The sequence below is a fragment of the Maniola hyperantus genome, chromosome 13 (genome assembly GCF_902806685.2).
Source record: "Maniola hyperantus chromosome 13, iAphHyp1.2, whole genome shotgun sequence".
NCBI lineage: Eukaryota > Metazoa > Arthropoda > Insecta > Lepidoptera > Nymphalidae > Maniola > Maniola hyperantus.
In genome coordinates this window covers 561,589-583,593 of record NC_048548.1, presented here as the reverse complement: position 1 = coordinate 583,593, position 22,005 = coordinate 561,589, and the positions used below count along the sequence as shown (strand labels likewise).

Here is a 22,005-nt window from a genome sequence, read left to right as displayed (position 1 = left end):
ACGGTAAAACCGTAGGTATTTTCTCTCTATTAGTTTAAATACTCTAATTTCAAATCAAATCAAACCAAACGTGTTTTTCTTCAACTGCAGACTTTCAAACTGCAGACGCTGGAAATGCTTTTCCATTCAATGAATCCAATACAATCCTGTTTGCGTCCACTGCTGGACATAGGCCTTTCCAAGAGCGCGCCACCAAACACGGTCCTCCGCCTTCCTCATCCATCCGCCCCCCACCACCTTCTTCAGGTCATCGGTCCAGCGTGCTGGAGGTCGTCCCACACTGCGCTTACCGGTACGCGGTCTCCACTCCAGAACACGTCTGCCCCATCGGCCGTCGGTTCTGCGACAGACATGACCTGCCCATTGCCACTTCAGCTTGCTAATCCTTTCAGCTATGTGGAATGTGACGTCACTACATAATGACGTACTTTTTTAAACGATAATTTAAAATGGTAATTAGTAATTACACTTAAAACTAACAAAGGACGTGGATTTTACGTATTTCAGAAGACCCTCTATTTAAGAATTACTGAGAAATAATTTATTATTGATTTAGTCAAAATACAAAATTAAGCTATGTTATTGCAAAAATGAAAATTTAAAAAAAACTAAATAATTACAAGTTCCGTGCCGCTCGATGGTCTGAACTCAGTGGTATACTTACTTTCAATTTTTGCAAGTAAAGACAGCGAGGATAAAAATACTTCGCGAATCGCGAACTTTAGGCGCCGGTCACTGACCCCAGCCCCCAGCCCCCAGCCCCCCGCCGCGGGTAACATAAACATCGATTTTGTTCAACACGTGCAAAAATAACATAAACAGTTCTGAAATATCGATGTACTTTAACTAACCGAATAAAAATCATCTTTACAACAGGCGTTGCTTCACAACACTTTGTAAATAGGTGTGTACTACAGAATTTTAAAAAAAAAAACCGGCCAAGTGCGAGTCAGGCTCGCGCAGCAAGAGTTCCGTATACAATCGAATTTTTTCGACATTTTGCACGATAATTAAAAAAACTATAATGCATAAAAATAAATAAAAATCTGCTTTATGATGCACAGATGAAGCCCTTTCATATGATGCCCCACTTGATATAGTTATCTATCTAATACTTCGAAAATTGAAAATACTAATTATTAGTTCATGACCACAATTTAATTTTTATTTGTGTGATGTAACTACAAATTCACGGTTTACAGATTCTTCCCCGAATGGCTGCTATAAGACCTATCCACCTGCCAAATTTCATGATTCTAGATTAACGGGAAGTACCCCGTAGGTTTCTTGACAGACAGACAGACAGACAGACAACAAAGTGATCCTATAAGGGTTCCGTTTTTCCTTTTGAGAGACGGAACCCTAAAAAGCTTCCAAAAGCAATCAAAATAATAATATAGTAAATGTGCCTGTATTATTTGCATGGGGTCTTAAAAATTAGGTAATCACATATTTTTTTATTATTTTTTTTTTTTTTTTTTAATAGATATAGCGAGCAAGCGAGCAGGCGGGTCACCTGATGTTAAGTGATTACCGCCGCCCATGAACATTTGCAGCACCAGAGGAGCCGCCGATGCGTTGCCGGCCTTTTAGGAATTTGTTGGTCCGCCCCTTGAATAACCCCATGTTATAATCTAGTGGGAACACCGCCGATGGGAGTTGGTTCCACAGTTTGCACGTGCGTGGAAAGAAGGATCTGGCGCAGCGGACGGTCGAAGTGCACCAGACACCCAGATGGTGAGGGTGAAATTCCTTACGGTGGCGCGCGGTGCGGTATCCTGCCAAGCATGGCGTGCAAAATTAATTGCACCCAGCATCTCATTTCACTTTCTTAAAATATTATTGTCATCATGTAAAAATGATTAATTATTGAAATATCTATGCATTATTTAAAATATTAAGATTTTGCATGTAGGGTTGACCTCAACTAACGAAGGATTTTAAGAAATTTCACCTGAGAAAGAGACTTACAAAAAGTTAAATACTCGTAGATATGGAATAGCTGAGTATTTAAAGTTAACCACTTCTAAACCGCAGATTAGAAGCTTTGCCTTGTAAATGTAAAACCGATCCGTCATCCTCAGTTGAGTTCGTAACGGGACAAGAAAATTACAGTTTACCACGAGACAATTAAGCTCTGGTCACACAAAACGCGTGTAGACATGACGTCACATTAAATACGACACGGCAGCGACCGAAACCGCTTGTTGTACTTGAATAAATTATTATTCTTATTGTCCTGATTTTCACACTTGTCACTAGCTGTTTTTTTTAAGTTTCGCATTCGCATTCAATAATTTTACCACGCTAATATTATAAAGACAACATTGTATGCGATGTGCATGTTTTTACTGTTTCACGCAAATTCTACTAGACGGATTTAGCTCTTTGGAATGGAGATAGATTATAACCTGGATTAACACACATATTATATACTACTTTTTATCCCGGAAAGTCAAAGAGTTCCCACTGGATTTAAAAAAAAAACCTATATCGATGCAAACGAAGTCGCGAACTTCAGCTAGTTATACTTTAGAAATAGGGTGTCAGAAGACCTTTTTGTTGCAAATTTCTTAGTGAAAACGGCGACAAATTACGATGGACGTGAAATTGAATGTAACTGTTGTTTTATCCCGCAGCGTAAAACGACTACTGTGCTAAGGAGGCTCAATAAAGTGCTTAAACCTAGTGCTTCAGAGCCTCAATAGCTCAACCGGTATAGGAGTGGACTGAAAACCGAAAGGTCGACGGTTCAAATCCCGCCCGTTGCACTATTTTCGTACCTACTCCTAGCACAAGCCTGACGCTTAATTGGAGAGGAAAGGGGAATATTAGTCATTTAAAAAATGGCTAATATTCTTTAAAAAAAAAAAAAACTTAACTATATGAAATGACACTGCAAAAATACGCTGTCGCGACTCATCGCTCCTGTGTATTGTTTAACCAGACTTTAATTAACTTTGACCGAAGATATTTTAACACCGCTAAAACGTTATAAAACTTAGCTTACAAAAATAATTAAAGCTTAAATAATTTATTTATTGATTATACTTACCTACTAAAATCCAAAATCATTTTCATAATGATGACATGATATCCTCATAACTAGACACATTTAGGTACAATAGAGTAAACTATTATCGGTTAGTTAACGTACGTAAACATCCTGCATTGTTGCAAGCTATCTGTTAATTTATTTATAACTGTCTGTTACTGCTACGAGCGTTCATTACGCGCTGATTGATAGCTCTCTGTGTTGTCTAAATATTGTGATTTATATACATTAAAGAGGCCTCTGTCTCTCATAACCAAATCTTGGACGATATCAGGCTTGGTTTTTAGGGTTCCGTACCTCAAAAGGAAAAAAGAGCGCTTATAGGATCACTTTGTTGTCTGTCTATCTGTCCGTCTGTCCTTCATGTCTGTCAAGAAACCCGTACTTTCCGTTGACCTAGAATCATGAAATTTGGTAGGTAGGTAGGAACAGATCTGTTCATGATTAGTATTTTTAATTTTCAAAGTTAGATAATTATACCAAGTGGTATCATATTATGAAAAAACTTTACTTGTACATTCTAAAACAATTTTTTATTTATTTTTATGTAAGATAGTTTTTTTTTTCGAAAATTTCGAAAAAGTACCACTGTAGTACGGAACTCTCGGTGCGCGAATCTGACTCGTACTAGGCCGGTTTTATATACAAATATAAGTACATAATATATATACCTAGCATATATTTTATGCTTGGAGATTTATATATCATATCTATGTTTAGAGATTACGTTTAGTTCGAAGGAAAATAATATTAGTCATTCTTATATTAAAAAATAAAAAAAAAGATTCCGACGAATTGAGAACCTCCTCCTTTTTTTGAAGTCGGTTAAAAATGTTCTTAATTAATATTACATTTATTTAGCCCATGTTTAGCATGTTTCGAACTAGATTACTTCCGAGGTAAGGTTAGTCATTCTATAAGGTCTATGCCCTAGAAACAGCGTGCTAAAGGCTAGGGTAGGTACCTATGTTTTGCATTGTAAATTCCTTATGTAGGTATATTAGAAGCAAATAACTGACTTAATTTAATTATGCATCTTTTATTACATTTACTTCTTAGGTCAGGATCTTTATGCGTCCTTTGCCCCTAGTAGGCCTTAATTGCTTTTTCAGTCTATTCCTGAGGTCACATATTTGTATCATCATCATCATCATCATCAGCCTGTGGACATCCACTGTTCGACATAGGCCTTCCCTAAAGAGCGCCACCACACCAGGTCCTCAGCCTTCCTCATCCAGCCACTTCCCGCCAGCCTCTTTATATCGTGCTGGAGGGCGTCCCACACTACGCTTGCTTAAACGCGGTCTCCACTCAAGGACTTTCCGGCTCCAACAGCCATCGCCTCTACGACAGGCATGACTTGCCCACTGCCACTTCAGCTTGCTAATAGTTTGGGCATTTTTGCATATTTAAGGTAATTTGGTTTGACTTAGCTACCACCCTAGTTGTTACATTATAGAGAACTCTCAGGCATGCAGCTTTCCTCACGATGTTTTCCTTCAATTTTTAAAGATAACCTTACACAAGGTAACCTTACACAAGTCTTTGATTGTCAGTTATTGTTGTTTAAATTTTTTTTTTCAATTATTTTACAAATACTTTTGAATCGTCAAATGTCTGGTGGGAGGCTTCGGCCGTGGCTAGTTACCACCCTACCGGCAAAGCTGTGTCGCCAAGCGATTTAGCGTTCCGGTACGATGCCGTGTAGAAACCAAAGGGGTATGGGTTTAATAAAAACTGTCATACCCCTTCCAGGTTAGCCCGCTATCATCTTAGACTGCATCATCACTTACCACCAGGTGAGATTGCAGTCAAGGGCTAACTTGTATCTGAATAAAAAAAAAAAAAAAGCTATCTATTTACATTCTACGTTGAATTTCTAAGATGATTGATGTAGTGCTCAGAAATAATTATGTAAACTTAAAACTAAAAGCTACGAGGATTCCAAACGCAGCTTGATCTGAAACCATTAGAGTTAAGACCAAATCAAAATCAAATCAAATGAAATAATTTATTCAAAATCCATACTAATATTATAAATGCGAAAGTGTCTGTCTGTCTGTCTGCCTGCTAGCTTTTCACTGCTCAACCGTTCAACCGATTTCAACGAAATTTGGTACAGAGATAGTTTGCATCCCGGGAAAGGACACATAGGCTACTTTTTATCCCGGAAAATTGAAGATTTCCCACAGGATTTTCAAAAACCTAAAACCACGCGGTCGTAAGTCGCGGGTTTCATCATAGTAAGTAATAAATTACACTTTTCGATTGTCAGTTGTTGGATTTGTAAAATATAGTGGTGGTTCCTAACGCGCCCAGGTAACATAATTTATCACCGAGACCAAGTTTGATCAAGGTTTGGTGGGTCCAGGCTCTGCCAGTTCCTACTTCACGGGCCGCGGCTCCAGGCAGCAGTGACGTAACCCACCTTCAGGCAACAATGGCAGGGCGGTGGCTTTGACCTCTGGCGCGACCTCGCGGCGGAGCGTGACGCTGCGCCCGCGCATTGTGCGCCACACGCTAATTACGAGTTACCTATAGGACATAGGTACTCCACTTATGTACGCACCTAGGGTTGCCAGGTCTTTAAACCGATCTCAGTCGCATCCGATATCCGGGATCCTGAGACGTCTTATACTTGACGTGGACGGCACCGCTGGGTTTTTTAGTGGGTATGCTGATGGCGGTTAAAAAAAAAAAACCGCGAGTGAGTCCCACATACCCGCCCTTGTGCGGCATGCCTAATAGCATTTTTACCAGCGGAAAAAAAAAATTAAACCGAAAAGCCGGGCCGACCAGCCAGTTTAGCCGGACATTTGGGTAAAAAGGCCGGAGAACCTTAATTTTTTAAGTCTTAGTAGGTACTTATATATCACTTAATACCTTCATACATAGGTATATCATCTACTTAAATTCTAAAAAAGAACAACAAAATTAAATGAATCAGTCTTCTTTTTCAATAATCATTGATTAATCCTACTATTGCAATTTGCAATGGAATACAAAATTAAACGAAACTCAAATGAATGAACCAGTCGTATTTTATTCATCGTTATTCTTTACTTTACTTACTGTTATTGTAAAATGTAAACAATTGTCAAATTTAAGCCTAACAAAAGCCGGACAGGCCGGACACAGACTAATTTGGCCGCACATGCAACAAAAAAGCCTGCTTGTGTCCGGCTTTATCCGGACGCCTGGCAACGCTATACGCACCTCGTTTGTGGTATGGGGAAAACAAACTGGTTTCCCAATGAGACATTATGACTAAATTATTCTATTTATGACGGAGAGGAAGATTTTTTGGGAATGCCCAAAAAGAGTGTACCTACCTACCTAATGTTTTCAGATAAATTCCTGAGCATATTTGGCTGTACATATCTGTATATATAAAATTCAAAGTCCTGACTGACTGACTGACATATATATCAACGCACAGCCTAAACCGCTGGTCCTAGATATATGGAATTTGGAGGGTGTGTTTTTTGTAAAGAGTAGGTATCCACTAAGAAAGGATTTTTCGAAATTCTACCCCTAAGTGGGTTAAATAGGGGATGAAAGTTTGTATGAAAGTCCGTCATTTTTCAAGTTATTTGCATGAAAATTGGTATTTGGGTTTTCGGTCACAAATGAAGAAATATGTGTACCAGGATTTTTGGAAATTCAACCCCCACCTCTATTTTCTAAATTCCACCCCAGCGAAGCCGGGGCGAGTCAGCTAGTCTAAATATATAAAAGGAAAAGGCGACTGACTGACTGACTGATCTATCAACGCACAGCTCAAACCACTGGACGGATCAGGCTGAAATTTGGCATGCAGATAGCTATTATGACGCATTAGCTAAATACCGTATTCGCCAGTTTGAAATGCCAGAACTGAGAACTTAGAACTTTTGACGTAATTCAAGAGCATGCAATGAAAAATATAACTGCTTCGCTGAATACGAGTATGAAGTATGTAATTAATTTGAGTCTAGTATGTAGCCTTTTTCATACCAATGCTGCAAACTGTCTCTTTTACCTCCAGTCAAAGGCTGCATGAAAGCACTACAAGTACGTTTCAACAAGTAATCAAGCATTAACGTGAATTGTATAACGAAATATGTCCCTCTTCAGTATAAAAGAGCCGTCTAGGATTAAAGGTTTGGCCATACATGACGCGCGGCGGCAGCGACGCACGACTGCAGTGTCCAATACAAATCTATTGGGGTAGTATATCTACTAACGCTAGGCATTCACGATCAAGTTTACCGCCAAGTTTGCGGCGGACTTGAAGAGGCGTCCAGTAGACTTGATGGTGTATGGTAATCAGTTTATGGCGTAACCAGGCACAAAAACGTTCTCCTAAGTTTCGGCGATGGCGGTGGTGGTCAATCTCAATGGAGATTAGTCATCCATGTACGAAATATTATACTGCATAATGACACATGTGTGTGCGCTAATATTGGTGCCTAACTATTCCTTCACTTTCATAGTGATAGGACGGCGATCCGACACTTCCGGCGAGAGTTCAGGTGCAGAACCAACTGTTTTATGTGCTCTTTGAGGCTCACGGTGCATCACCTCCAAACATACAAGGTTATTGTGTGAAGGCGTTTACACTGCGTAATGCAGTAGGCGTTGCGCAGGAGTCACTCGCAGTCGCCATTGTGGTCTGCAAACTGGAACGGCTACCACCATAGCCGTCATACTTTGCTATGTGACGGTGACTGACCTGCCGAGAATGTACGGGAGCGATGCTCGAACGTACCAAAGGGAAGATCCTCCACCGAGTGGTTGGTCTTGCTCGGTAGCGCTAGTTGGGCCAAAAGTTGTGTCATGAAACTTCTATATACTATAGCGCAGATTGCAGAAAACTCTGATAGTACGATTCAGATTTGCGTGTTCTACTTTCACTTCCGAAGATGGTATTCGTGCTGCCATCTAGTAAGAGCGACGTGAGACGTGTGTGACGTGCTTGGGTTCGTATCCAATTGATGTAGGTATGATTGCGGATCTATTTTCCTTGTACCTACGAGCTACGAGTGAGGAGCCCCATTGAGGCAACCGCCACAAGATATTCCTTATCATTGCACACACATACGCGCTGTTCAGTTTTAGTACATGTTGCGTGCAGCATCTGTCACGCGTTATGAGTGCCCAGGCCCTAACATCTCCCTCAAGTAAAAGAGCGGTCTGTGTGGAACTTGCAAAGTGCGCCGCCATTTGCTATGCAAAACGCATACTAACATGGCTTTCATGCTAAATGTGTGCGGCAAGTTTACACTGTACAAGACTGGATGGAGAATGGAACAGAATAATTTAAAACCTGGTGCTTGATTAAATTTACTTAGTATCAGTCCCGCAAATTGCTATTGCGCTGGAACCCCGTCTCATTAAAATTGAAATGACGTCATTTGACGTATATTTAAGTAAAAATACACCATCAGCTCGAAATTTAAGTCTAGTGCTGACGTCACTAAAATGGCGGCCACGCGCATTTTACTACGTTATTTGATTTTCTCTAAGTACTCATAACTACGTATTATATCGGTTTGTATTTTCATTAATATAAAACATTGAAAAAAATATTAATTTTAAAGTTACGAGTTTTTTAATATTCCTATTTTACTTGAAAATTAAAATGACAACTTTGGGCGTAAAATAAATAAAATTAGGAGTGTGCAAATTCTAAAACAATTTAACGTTAGACGTAGGTAGTTTATTTATTTATTACTCGAAATATCTTTACTAAAGTTTTAATTTCTAAGAAGAAAGACCCAGAATAATATGTTTAATAATTTTGTTATTTGTCCACAGCCACAATGAACGGTGTGAACGGTCACAGCAACGGTGACATGAACGGCGCCGGGGACATCATCACGCAGAACCAGCAGCGAGGCTGGTGGACCATCGGCCTCATCAACTCGCGCTACCGCTACCTCACCGCCGAGACCTTCGGCTTCAAGATCAACGCCAACGGCACCAGCCTCAAGAAGAAACAGATCTGGACCCTGGAGCCTGCCTCGGGGAACGCCAACGACAGTGAGTCACACTTTATACAACACTAGCTCATAGCTGTTGTCCGCGTTGACAACATGAATTTAAAACCCCTATTTCACCCCCTTATTTGAATTGATGTTGGGTTGAATTTCCAAATATCCTTTCTTAGCGGATGCCTACGTCATAATAGCTATCTGCATGCCAAATTTCAGCTCGATACGTCCAGTAGTTTGAGCTGTGCGTTGATAGATCAGTCAGTCAGTCAGTCAGTCACCTTTTCCTTTTATATATTTAGAAGACTAGCTGTTGTCCATATGCCATTTATAGCCTACTAGCTGATGCCCGCGAATTCGTCAGCGTGGATTTTCATTTTTAAAAATCCCGCGGGAACTCTTTGATTTTCCGGGATAAAAAGTAGCTTATGTCCTTTTCCAGCTCTTAACCTATACCCATGCAAAAAACACGTCGATCCGTTGCTCCATTGCGACGTGATTGAAGGACAAACCAATAAACACACTTTCACATTTATAATAGGGGTAGTGACTAGATGATGCCTGCAACTTCGTCCAGCTATCGGACAGACAGACACACTTCCGCATTTATAATATTAGTATGGATATGGATCACAGATATATGGATGGATTAGAAGTTAGAACCATTAAGATTTCAATCAGTCTCTACCTGTACCGTTAAATGACTGAGGCTGAGTACACTGAACTCATTATTCGTGACGTCACAATAGGTACAGGTTCCACCACCGTGATGATATTGCGGAATGATCAATTCACTGAGATTGGCATTCTGAGAAGGAAGCATTGTAATTTGTAATCAGTGCCCTTATTATAAATGCGAAAGTGTGTTTGTTTGTTGGTTTGTCCTTCAATCACGTCGCAACAGAGCAACGGATCGACGTGATTTTTTGCATGGTTATAGTTTAAGACCTGGAGAGTGACATAGGCTACTTTTTATCCCGGAAAATCAAAGAGTTGCCACGGGATTTTTAAAAACCTAATTCCACGCGTATGAAGTCGCGGGAATCAGCTAGTTTAAAATATTACTATGAATATTGATTAACTAGGTTAGTCAAGTCAAAGTCAAATGATTTATTCAAAAAAGGTAATAAATAACTCTTTTTGGTAGTCAAATGTTGGATTTGTAAGATATAGTGGTGATAATTATTACGCAAACTTAAAACTAAAGCTACGAGGGTTCCAAACGCGCCCAGGTCTGAGAAGAGCCCACAACAAACTCAGCCGGGTATTCTTTTTACTATCACCACTTTAAAAAATTATTTGAACTTGCGCAAATCATTCCCAAGCTTGCTTATCATTTAAATAATCCTTTTACATTCTTAAGATTAGGTTAGAATTTTCCGACAGCTGATTTGTCGGCATATCTGTACTGCGCTTAAATACGTGTGGAAAGTAAATTGGTTACCCCCACCCGGTAGTCTAATTGAGAGGCGAGGGTCGCACCCCATTGCCAAGGTCTCCAGCTGTTCGCCGCCCTCCCGCCCGCGATCGATAGCCCTGGTTCCGCCCGCCCTGCCAGCTAGGATCATTCATAAACGACATTATTGATAACTGTGATTTGCCTAGAATTTTGCTGAGGTGTATATCTACAATCTAAATATATACAAGGAAAAGGTGACTGACTGACTGACTGACTGATCTATCAACGCACAGCTCAAACTACTGGATGGGTCGGGCTGAAATTTGGCATGCAGATAGCTATTATGATGTAGGCATCCGCTAAGAAAGGATTTTTGAAAATTCAATCCCTAAGGGGGTAAAATACGGGTTTGAAATTTGTATGGTCCACGCGGACGAAGTCGCTAGCATAAGCTAGTAATATTTAAAAAAGGAAAGATTTGTATTTTTGTATGTTTGTAACGAATAAACTCAAAAACTACTGGACCGATTTCAAAAACTCTTTCACCATTGGTGGTTCCTCTGGTACTAGTAACTAGACATCGGTTATTTTATTATTCAGATTCTAAATTCCAATAGGTTAGGTCACGCGTGGTCCGAGAAAACCTAGTTTAATTTAGACCCTCAATAGCTCAACAGGTAAAGGAATGGACTGAAAACTGAAAGATCGACGGTTCAAACCCCGCCCGTTGCACTATTGTCGTACCTACTCCTAGCACAAGCTTGACGCTTAGTTGGAGAGTAAAGGGTAATATTAGTCATTTTACATGGTTAATATTCTTTAAAAAAAAAATTGTACCTGACATGAATAAAAGCCAACCGCAAAGTGTTTTAGAAACTATTCAGACACGCAAATTAATGGTTTATACATAAGCGTTATAAAATAAGATGAAATAAGATTTATAGATTTACTAGTCCAAGATAATTGCACCTGTCTAGAAGCTATGTTTTCTATGAAATGAATATAACAGTTAAAGTAATTGCTTGCAGTACGGTAAATAAAGTAAAATATTTTCTTCTCTAAATTGGTTCAGGTCTGGTTATTTTTGACTAGTGAAAAATTACAAAAGTTATAGAGCGGTTAGACATAAGTACCTACCTAACTTTTCATCAATCCTCCTACACCTTTCTACTATCGTACCGCAAGGCATCGCCAAGGTCTGCACCTGAACGTAGTCGAAATTCCACGGATACGTACGAAGCGATTTCCCTCCTCATTTCTAATTCGACCCGTAAAGTTTGGAACACCCTTCCAGCATCAGTTCTCCCCTCCAATTACACTATGTGTACATACCTTCAAGTACAGAGTGAATAGGCATCTTCTGTATAGGCATTAGGCAAGCGCGCTCCATCTTAGGCTGCATCATCACTTACCAGCAGGTCTGATTGTAGCCAAGCGCTGGCATATTAAAACAAGTGCGAGTCAGGCTCGCGCAATGAGGGTTCCGTACTACAGTCGTATTTTTTCGACATTTTGCACGATAATTCAAAAATTATGATGCATAAAGATAAATAAAAATCTGTTTTAGAATGTACAGGTGAAGACCTTTCATATGATACCCCACTTGATATAGTCACTCACTTCGAAAGTTGAAAATACTAATTATTAGTTCATGACTACAATTTTATTTTTTTGTGTGATCTAACTCTAAATTCACGGTTTTCAGATTTTTCCCCAAATGTCAGCTATAAGATCTACCTACCTGCCAAATTTCATGATTCTAGGTCAACGGGAAGTACCCTGTAAGTTTCTTGACAGACAGACAGACAACAAAGTGATCCTATAAGGGTTCCGTTTTTCCTTTTGAGGTACGGAACCCTAAAAAATCTAAGTATCGGAGTCCTAACTCACAAGCTACCTATAAAATCGACCAACGAGTCTTTTTTAACGTGATAAAAACTACCTCTACGAGCTAAATACCCGTGATACGTGGACAGACAGACAGACGGCAGAGTGACATTAATACAGCTCTGTTATTACCATTACGGAACCCTAAAAACGGCACAAAGCAATAACATAGTACATATTATTTATTAATACGAAACTCTTGCTATGATTTTATCCCGAAGTTTTCACGGAAAATCTACAACCGTGGACCCTTGTGGTTTTTTCCTTCTTTTGTAGATAATGTGTTGGTCAATAAAGATTTTATTATTATTATTTACTAACTAATTCCCGTGATTTCCCGTGATGGAGTCTGCGCGGACGGATAAATTTCAAACCTCTATTTTACCCTTTAGGGGTTGAATTTTCAAAAACCCTTTTTTACCGGTTGTGTACGTCATAATAGCTATCTGATGCATGCCAAATTTCAGCCCGATCCGTCCAGTAGTTTGAGCTGTGCGTTGATAGATTAGTCTGACTGTCACGTTACGTCGATCTGTTGCTCCGTTGAGACGTGATTGAAGGACAAACCAAAACAAACCCTTTTTCGCATTTATGTAACGCTAATTATTTAGATAACGCTAGTCAGCTTACAATGTTGCATGTGATTTTACATATTTCTATGTACATAAATGTCAGCAGTGCAAGCTAGAACAAAAACCTGTGTTCGAGTCAGCCCACATAACGCTTCGTATTGTTTACAAGCACTAGATTAGTATTCTCACGTGAAAGCAAACTGCACTGTTGTGGAATTGAAAAGAAACGTGTTGAGTTGTTTACTAAGAGTACTTACCTATTGGACCAAGAGCCCGCGAGGGCCAGACCTTCGTTATTTTATAAAAGTTGAAAGTTTTTAAATGTGTTGCCCCCAACACTGGGAGGAACGGGAGATAACGGGTAATAAAAGTTTAAAAATTTTTACGTCAAAGTATAAAGTCTAATTTTTTTCCTTCGTAGTATGAGAAATCACGTCATGCATTGGAAACCTTAGTTTTTTCGACATACAAATTATCACGTCGTCACCTGTAGGGCGATTGTCTAAATCCTGCATCAATCATTATTACAATCTCAATTGTTCTGATTGGCTGAATTTGTGCAATTTTTGTTGCAACAATGCATTGTAGCCAATAGTGAGCGAGCATTAACCAATCAGAGATGATTGCGATCGTGACATTGTAGCTGTCAAACAACCGCGGTAGGGCCACTGGTTGCCATTGATATCTTTGCGATCTTGAAATGTTCTTTAAAAGAAACCAACAGACTTTCGGCTTTATGTGAGGAATTACAATGTGTACCTATATAAAATGTATGGTAGTGCTGAGTGAACATACATATCACAAACGTCACTGGCAGCGAACTGTGGTCAGCGGTCAGAGCGTCGGGCGCGATCCCAGGAGACACAGGTTCGAATCCTGCCGGTAATTCAAAAATTTCCTTGAAGTGTAGATAAAAACACTACCATATTTTTTTTTTAAATGTATGGTTTTCATGCGACCATTTGTTCCAGGTATGATCTACCTGCGCTCACACTTGGACAAATACCTCGCCGTGGACTCCTTCGGCAACGTCACCTGCGAGTCCGAGGAGAAGGAGCCCGGCAGCAAGTTCCAGATCAGGTGATTATCTTCCTTATCGATAACAGCTCCCTTGACATGATCACCGAGAAACGGTCACTACCAAAGTATTCACTGAGATAAGTCTAAGAAGACCAATTTTAATGGACTTTATCTTCCGGCATCAGTTTTCCCCTCCTCTTTTAATATGGGTACCTTTAATTAAGAAGGAAAAGAAAAAAGAAAGAAGAAATAAAAAAGGTTTATTTTTGAAAGTTGTGCCACAGATTACTAGTTATAACTACCCGAGTCTGGATATCCCGGCGCCACTTATACTTGATTATTACCTAAAGACCTCAAGCAGAAATCAAGCCAGCTCAAGAGTAAATAGACATCTTCTAGGCAAGCGCGCTCCATCTTAGGCTGCATCATTACTTGTCTTATCGGTTTCGTTCACATTCTCCTTCGTTCGTTCGTTCTCAATCTCCGATTCAAATCTTGAAGATCTTCAATTCAAATGGGTTACTCTATATAATAGAAGGAGAAAATTATCACAATCGATATTACTCCGTTAAAATATTTGCGTGGTCCTACATTAGAAAGAGTTGAGACCTTCATACATAAGAAAGAGTTGAGAATTTTTGTCGTCTTTCAAAAATACATGTCTCTAAGCCTTACCTCTCACGGTGGGTGAAATTGCGAACGCACGTGGACCAGCCCGCACCGACGCACCATGGGAAGTTTACAGTCCATGATAGCGCAGACACGTCTGTCGGTAACTTCAAAATGGCTTCGAATCTCAGGACCTACAGGTTTCCTTAATGTAAGGCCAGGACCCACACAGACTGACACCCACAGTTGGAAGGGCCTTGTCAGCGGTTCGTGGATGTTGTTGTCGTCCGGCCGCGCGTGATAATCCGCAGAATCACTCAGTGTGGGAAGCCAGTGTAACTTTAATACCAGTGTAATAACGGTTCACACGTGCGAATCCCAAAATCGGTACCGGCGCTAAATATTCACCGTTGACCGTAAACAGTAAACCGCTTAGCGTTTCCCGTTGCACACAAATCGCCAGTTCTCGTGTCGTCCCCGGATACCAATAAATCTCAGCCGCGGCCCTCGAATACTAATCCGCGGCCCTGACTCACCGGAAACACGACTGGAGACTCCCCAGCTTTTGTGTACAAAGATATAAGATTCTTTGATTCCGCGCAAACCTGTTTCTGATCAAGGCAAGGTAAATATTTGCTTGTTTTGTTCTGACATGTACGCCATCTATCTTGATGAGATTTAAGTTGACAAAAAAAAAGCCTGCCAGGGCCATTGAACAAGCAAATTGGCACCAACTCAATGGTCCTAAAATGTTTATTCAGCACCAATGCAACCTCAGTGACGTCTGGATTTCAAACGAGTCGTTCATTTCGTATCTAAGACGTGGCGTAGTATTCGGTTCCAAAACCGTGAAAAATTTTGTTCGCTTGGGCATATCTTGTCATTTATATCGATACCTGCACAAGATTAATTAATAATCTTAAATTGCAGCGGCTGCAGTTTAAGATTAATAAATTCTACAGGATATATTTCGGAGAGTGTGGCCAAGAATTTTTGCCCTGGTTCCTCCTTCACCTTTCTATAACTATCGTATCGCAAGGTATCGTCCAAGTACACGAAATTCCACGAACACGTACGAAGCGATTTGCTTCCTCGTTTCTAATCCGCAGCCCTGACTCACCGGAAACGCGGCTCGAGACTCCCCAACTGTGTAAAAAGATATAAGATTCATTGATTTCGCGCAAACCTGTTTCAGATCAATGGCAAGGTAAATTTTTTGCTGTTTTTCTCTGACAGGTTTGCCATCTGTCTTTATGAGATTCCACTTGCTTGTAGCAGCTGCAATTTATGATTAGTAAATTCTACAGGATATAATATTTCGGACACATAGATTTTACGTATTTTGGAAAACCCTCTATTTAGTAATCACTGAGAAATAATTTATTTTTGACGAAGTCAAATACCCAATTAATCATGCTTATTAAGAAAGAATATGCAGCACACAGGTATGTCCATTCGAGGAAATTATGATTGCTATCATTAACACGAAGAGGCGATTTGTCGAGATCGCTGGAGGTGCGAAGGGGTACACACAATAATATTTTTTCGAAAGCACCCTCCAACCCTAAGGGCTTTCATTTAATAATCCAATGAGTTATCTGACACGTGCTCATTAAAATTCACCATTCAACCCTTGTTTAGAAAGGGGAACTTTCTAAACAAAATCATAAAGTTAAACTTAACTTTAAAACAATGGCCTACAATTGTTTTTATTTTATTTTTGCGGTTTCCCAAATTTTTATTTAATTTTTCCATTTTCACCGTCTAAATGACAGATTTATGTTACTGTGCTGTAGATTAGTAAAAATAATTCATTTTGATATTATTTCATGGTGTTTTTGTTCACGTGACTCCGTCGTGTAGCAATTTTCAGTATTTTATTTATCAGTATTTACCATCAGTTCATTATGTAAATTTGTTTTTACAGTTTTAAAACTAATTTTATGCGGTTACTTTTATGCGGTGCCATAAAGTGTGAATACATATAAAAACAATACATCAAGATTCAGGATCTAAGTAACAACCCCTGTTATATTTAACCCGTTTAACTAGACACATGAGAAAATGTCTTTAAAATAACATACAAATAACTTCTTTAACATACAAGAAAACACTCTAAACCAATTACATACTCTAAAAGAAAGCAAAGTGTTGTCAAAACACTTGTACAAACTGAGGGATGATTCAGTTAAAGCGTGAGTCACGTGGCTTATTTGTTTATCTTGGAGAAATGCTGTGAACTTGTGACTCACGACGCAGACGATCGATTGTGAAGGAAGCCTGTCGTACGCGGCGGAGTGTTCACTAACAGATTTGCTCATGCGAAGTAGCTTAACGCTTGTAAAAGCTTCCTTTCTCTCTGCGTCGTATTGCTCATTGCTGAGGATGCCTAACCTTTCCATAGTGGTTGAGTTACAAGAGGAGTGAGTTAAGCAACGCGTAGTAGAAGTGCTATAAACTTGTGAGCCAGAACTCGGCCTATCAATTTATTTTATTTTATTATTTTAATTTAATTTGTACCAAAAACATTTACAACAAAGAGCAAAAAGAGATTAAAATTGACATCTCTATGAGAGATCTCTACCAGTGACCCTTGACAGTGCGTATTTTATTTGATTGCGAAGCCTTTTGTACGGCTGGTAGACATTTTGGCCTGTTTACTATAAAAGCTCCCTTTCTCTCTGCATCGTATTGCTCATTGCTGAAGATCGTAACTTTTCCGTCAACCACAAAGTAGTAGTTTTCTTGGAAGAGGTACAAACAAAGAATTATGTCTCACTGAAAATGCGTGTAGCAGTATCAGCAAGATATTTTGGTCGTAGACAATGCAATGATCTATACTTAAAAATGCATAGTATATCAGTAAGATTCGTTTGCATTGGAGCATCGAAGAACGGCTATGAACTTGCGAGTCAGAACTCAAACTGTCGATTGCGAAGCTCGTTCTATGGCGGAGTGTGGAGATTTGCGTCAACATGACGAGATAGTGTTGATGAACAGTGCGAATTGATTTTCCAAACTGTTTGATTTCTTTAGATGATATGACTGTAAGAATATAGACGTTCCAGCGCTAGAGTAGCAAATTTACCAATAAATTAAAGCTAATTTTATTTTAGAGTTTTTAGAATGATAAGATAATGTTAAATCTTAATGGTTCCTCAAGTACAAAAGTGATTTGAAAATGAAGAGTCACTCGGTTCCCCTTCATCTTCACGCTCTTTGACGGCACTCGAAGCGCCTGCATTTTAATTAACTGCCAATCCCGTGTTGTGACGAGGCCTTTCATTTGTTATGACTAGAGACTATATGACGGAGATACGCTCAAGTCTACAGCTACACCATAACATTTAGGGCCGGTTGTTTCAAACCATTGGTCTTCGTAAGATACGTTCGTTAAAATTTAACAGACGTAGACGAATTTTAACATTTGTTAATTTAAGAGCGTTGTTTCATTGCACAAAAAACTGTTCGTCATTGTTATTCTGGTTACGAAACTAACCCTTAAAATTAACTTACTTTTCCGTAACCTTTTTTATTTCATTTTATATTAAATTATATAGTTATTGATATTGCTACTTCGCATTTTAAACACTTTTTCTTTTTTAAAAATTCTCTTTCATCTTCAAAAAAACTACCATTAAAAGCATTGAATTCAATTGATTCCATTATAATTTGTAAATAAAATATTCCGTTTGTAGGAAGTATGAAGTTACGAACTGATTTGACGATCACCAATGGTGTCAGCACTGGTTAACGTAAACGTAACTTTTTAACGAACGTTAGTGCTAATAGTTGCTGAATCAACGCTTTTTCTTTTCTTACGTTCGTTAGCGCCATATTTAAAGGTAACGTGTCCGTCAAAATTTGTTGAAACAACCGGCCCTTATTGTTTCTACAATGTGGGGGTAAAATAGGTGTTTGTTTGTGTAGTTCACGCGATCGAAGTCGCGAGCATAAGCTAGTTATGTCATAAAAGTTGTGCACAAGTTGAATTGTCCTATATTGTTGCAGTGTATCTGACGACGGCACCGGTCGGTGGGCGCTGCGCAACGTGGAGCGAGGCTACTTCCTCGGCTCCAGCTCCGACAAACTCACGTGCACTGCCAAGGTGCCAGGTGACGCGGAACTCTGGCATGTTCATCTCGCAGCACGACCACAGGTAAGACCTACTTCCTTCTTCTCCTTCTATTCCTGGAGAGAGATGGTGATGTCTGAGAAATATCATGCTGGATAGCCAAGGTAGGCTACGAGTTGGTCAGTAATTACTCATTAATTTTCTAGCTTGCTAATATCGTTACAAAAGTTTTCTTACCCAGACCACATTATTTTTTTTTTACAGAAAGAAAACATACAGCATAATCATAAAACTAAAGTTAAAACACAAGATTATTACATGGGCCAGTTAAGTTTTCAACGTTAAGTTACACATTTCTTAAGGTGGGAGTCCATTTCTAGTAGCAGACAATGAGGCGTGTGCCCACCAAGACGAGATGGGCCCAGTCCCTGCTATCAAACCTTGTTTTGTGTGCATTTCTTGATAGCAGAGACGAACCCACCGCACCTATATTGGAATAGGTCCACATTTTGATATTTTTTATTGTGCGTATCACAAGCACGTATTTGAATCTTTAGATTCAGAAAAAATGAGAAAAATTGTAAAAACTAAAAAGTAAGCCAAGTTCCTCTAATCCAATCCAATCCGTCAGCCTGTTTGCGTCCACTGCTGGACTTAGGCCTTTCCAAAAGCGCGCCACCAAACACGGTCCTCCGCCTTCCTCATCCATCTGCTCCCCACCCACCTTCTTCAGGTCATCGATCCAGGTGGGCGTCCCACACTGCGCTTACCGGTACGCGGTCTCCACTCCAGAACACGTCTGCCCCATCGGCCATCGGTTCTGCGATAGACATGACCTGCCCATTGCCACTTCAGCCCGCTAATCCTTTGAGCTATGTCGGTCGCTTTTGTTCTTCTACGAATTTCCTAGTTCCGGATTTTATCCCTGAGAGTGATAAAAAGTTTTCTTTCTTTCTTTCTTTGATACCCAACATAGCTCGCTCCATAGCGCGCTAGGCGACTTTTAGTTTGTGGACACGGCCAACTGTGTGTCCACGTTTCCGCTCCATACGTGATACGTCATCACAGGTAGTCCTACCTTACTGTCTTAAAATTAATAAGAACTAGCTGCCCCGGCGAACTTCGTACCGCCTAACAGTCGATTCATTTTCAGGCAATTTTTAATTTTTTCTCTCCGTAAGAACCATCCCCGTACTTCAAGGAATATTATAAAAAACGAATTAGCGAAGTCGGTTCAGCTGTTCTCGAGATTTGCGATCAGCAACACATTCAGCGATTCTTTTTTTTATATAGTAAAAGAAGATAAAACATCATTCTATGATTAATTAAACGTTTATTTTTAGGTTAACGACTAACATCGGATGGAAGTTAAAGTAATGAAACACTGAGTAATCACTTTCTAACTTGGAAAGTTTACCTATATCTTTATACTTACTAATATACATTTCAAAGCGAAATATTGTCGGTCACGTTTTAGCCAATAAATGTTTATTTTCAAGTGAAACGCTTCCTAATTCGAGAATGATTGCGCACTTATGTAAATGAAAGTCACGCTTGATTCAAACCCATCTCATCTATGTGCATCTTAGGGCTAGATTACACTCCATCCAATCCAATCCATCAGCCTGTTTGCGTCCACTGCTGGACATAGGCCTTTCCAAGAGTGCGCCACCAGGTCATCGGTCCAGCATGCTGGGGGGTCGTCCCCCTGCCCTGCCGTGACCGCGATCGCTACCGTAGTCGGGAATAGCAGGGTAGCAGGGCTGCCGGGAACTGAGGGCCTTTGTCTGTTGGCGCTGCTCATTAGAAGAGTGCCCATACTCCACTGCACTACTTTACAAAGATAGTGGAGTGCTGACGGTCCGCCAGCTATTTATTTTAAAAGCTGCCGTAATGAGACACCGTCAGCTACTTCAATCCTCAAATGTGGACAAAATCTTTAAAAAAAGAGTACTAAAAGTCGATCTTCAAGGAGCGAGAACAGCCTATGCCAGACGATTTTCACCATATGTTGAAGCTAAAATTTACAACTCTGTTGCGAAGTCTTGTCATCTTAAAAACCTTACGATAAAACAGACAACTGACATTATCACAAAATGGTTAAAATCTTTGACATACAAGGACACAGAAGTAATAATTTCGGCAAACAAGCTATAATATAATATGTTATTTAAAACTATACTACTTATGCTTTGTAACCTACCTAAATACCTGATGTGCAATAAATATATATGTATACATATAATATTTTAAATATTTATTTATTTATTTATTACTCCTTTCATTCATCATCATATTATATTTGTTTGTATCTTCGTAACTGTAATTAGTAATATTATATAAAATATTCTAACCGCTAAACTTTCCTAGTCCTCAGTAAAACCCACTAGGAACTCATATATGGCTCCACGTCACAGGTTTAACCTAGTGTGGAGACCACTAGTAACCGACGCCAAAATAACGTGTTTTTGTTAAATAAAGATTTTTTTTTTTTTTTACTGACCACGCTGACCAGGCGGGTTGGTCAGCGCTGGGCTGTAGGCCATTTCGCACCAGTGACGCTGCTGTCTCTGGTCTGTGTTATTTAAAGCCAAACCATACGGAATGGTTATCCCGCCATTCTTCGGTCGTCATATTCTCGTTCGCTGATTCGCAGGCGGCAGGGGGCACCACGTGTAGGTGAGGTTGACATTTGGGGTGCAAAGATGTTAGCGCACCCCCTTACCCCCCATTACACTCCATAGTTTTATCTATATAAGTCCTGCAAATTGCTAATGCGCGTGGCTGCTGTTTTAGTGACATCAGCACTAGACTGAAGTTTCGAGCTGATGGTATATTTTTACTTAAATATACGTCAAATGACGTTAAAATGACGTCATTTCGATGTTAATGAGACATGGTTCCAGCGCAACAGCAATTTGCGGGACTTATACCGCTGATGCTAAAGGATCGAGTGTACTAGTGCTTTTACGTCTCATTTGCGCTCAAGCCGCAATCTTCGAGGCATTAAAATGACGTATCATTTCTGTATATTATATCGTGTTTTCATTTCCGTAGAGGAAATTGAAACGACTAGCGTCTGGGAATTTCTTTACCGGATTCATAACGAAAATTACGTGGTTGAAGTTTATATTTTATATCGCTTTATTGCGATAAACAAACTTTCTACTAGTTAGCTTATGCTCGCGCCTTCGTCCGCGTGGACCACATAAATTTCAAACCCCTATTTCACCCCTTTAGGGGTTGAATTTTCAAAAATCCTTTCTTAGCGGATGCCTACGTCTTAATAGCTATCTGCATGCCAAATTTCAGCCCGATCCGTCCAGTAGTTTGAGCTGTGCGTTGATAGATCAGTTAGTCAGACACCTTTTCCTTTTATATATTTAGAAGATATCTTTAATTGATTAATATTA

At 39.7% G+C, this 22,005-nt stretch overlaps 1 protein-coding gene across 1 annotated transcript in view; it reads left to right on the top strand.

Moving 5' to 3' along the window:
- The window catches only part of sn (fascin domain-containing protein singed), a 54,801-nt gene that overhangs the window by 18,722 nt on the left and 14,074 nt on the right, over nt 1-22,005 (top strand). Inside the window, exons 2-4 of the mRNA XM_034974657.2 lie at nt 8,855-9,079; nt 13,860-13,968; nt 18,529-18,676. Of these exons, the coding sequence (XP_034830548.1) occupies nt 8,860-9,079; nt 13,860-13,968; nt 18,529-18,676 (477 nt within the window). The 5' untranslated portion in view covers nt 8,855-8,859. The remainder of the gene's footprint in view (nt 1-8,854; nt 9,080-13,859; nt 13,969-18,528; nt 18,677-22,005) is intronic.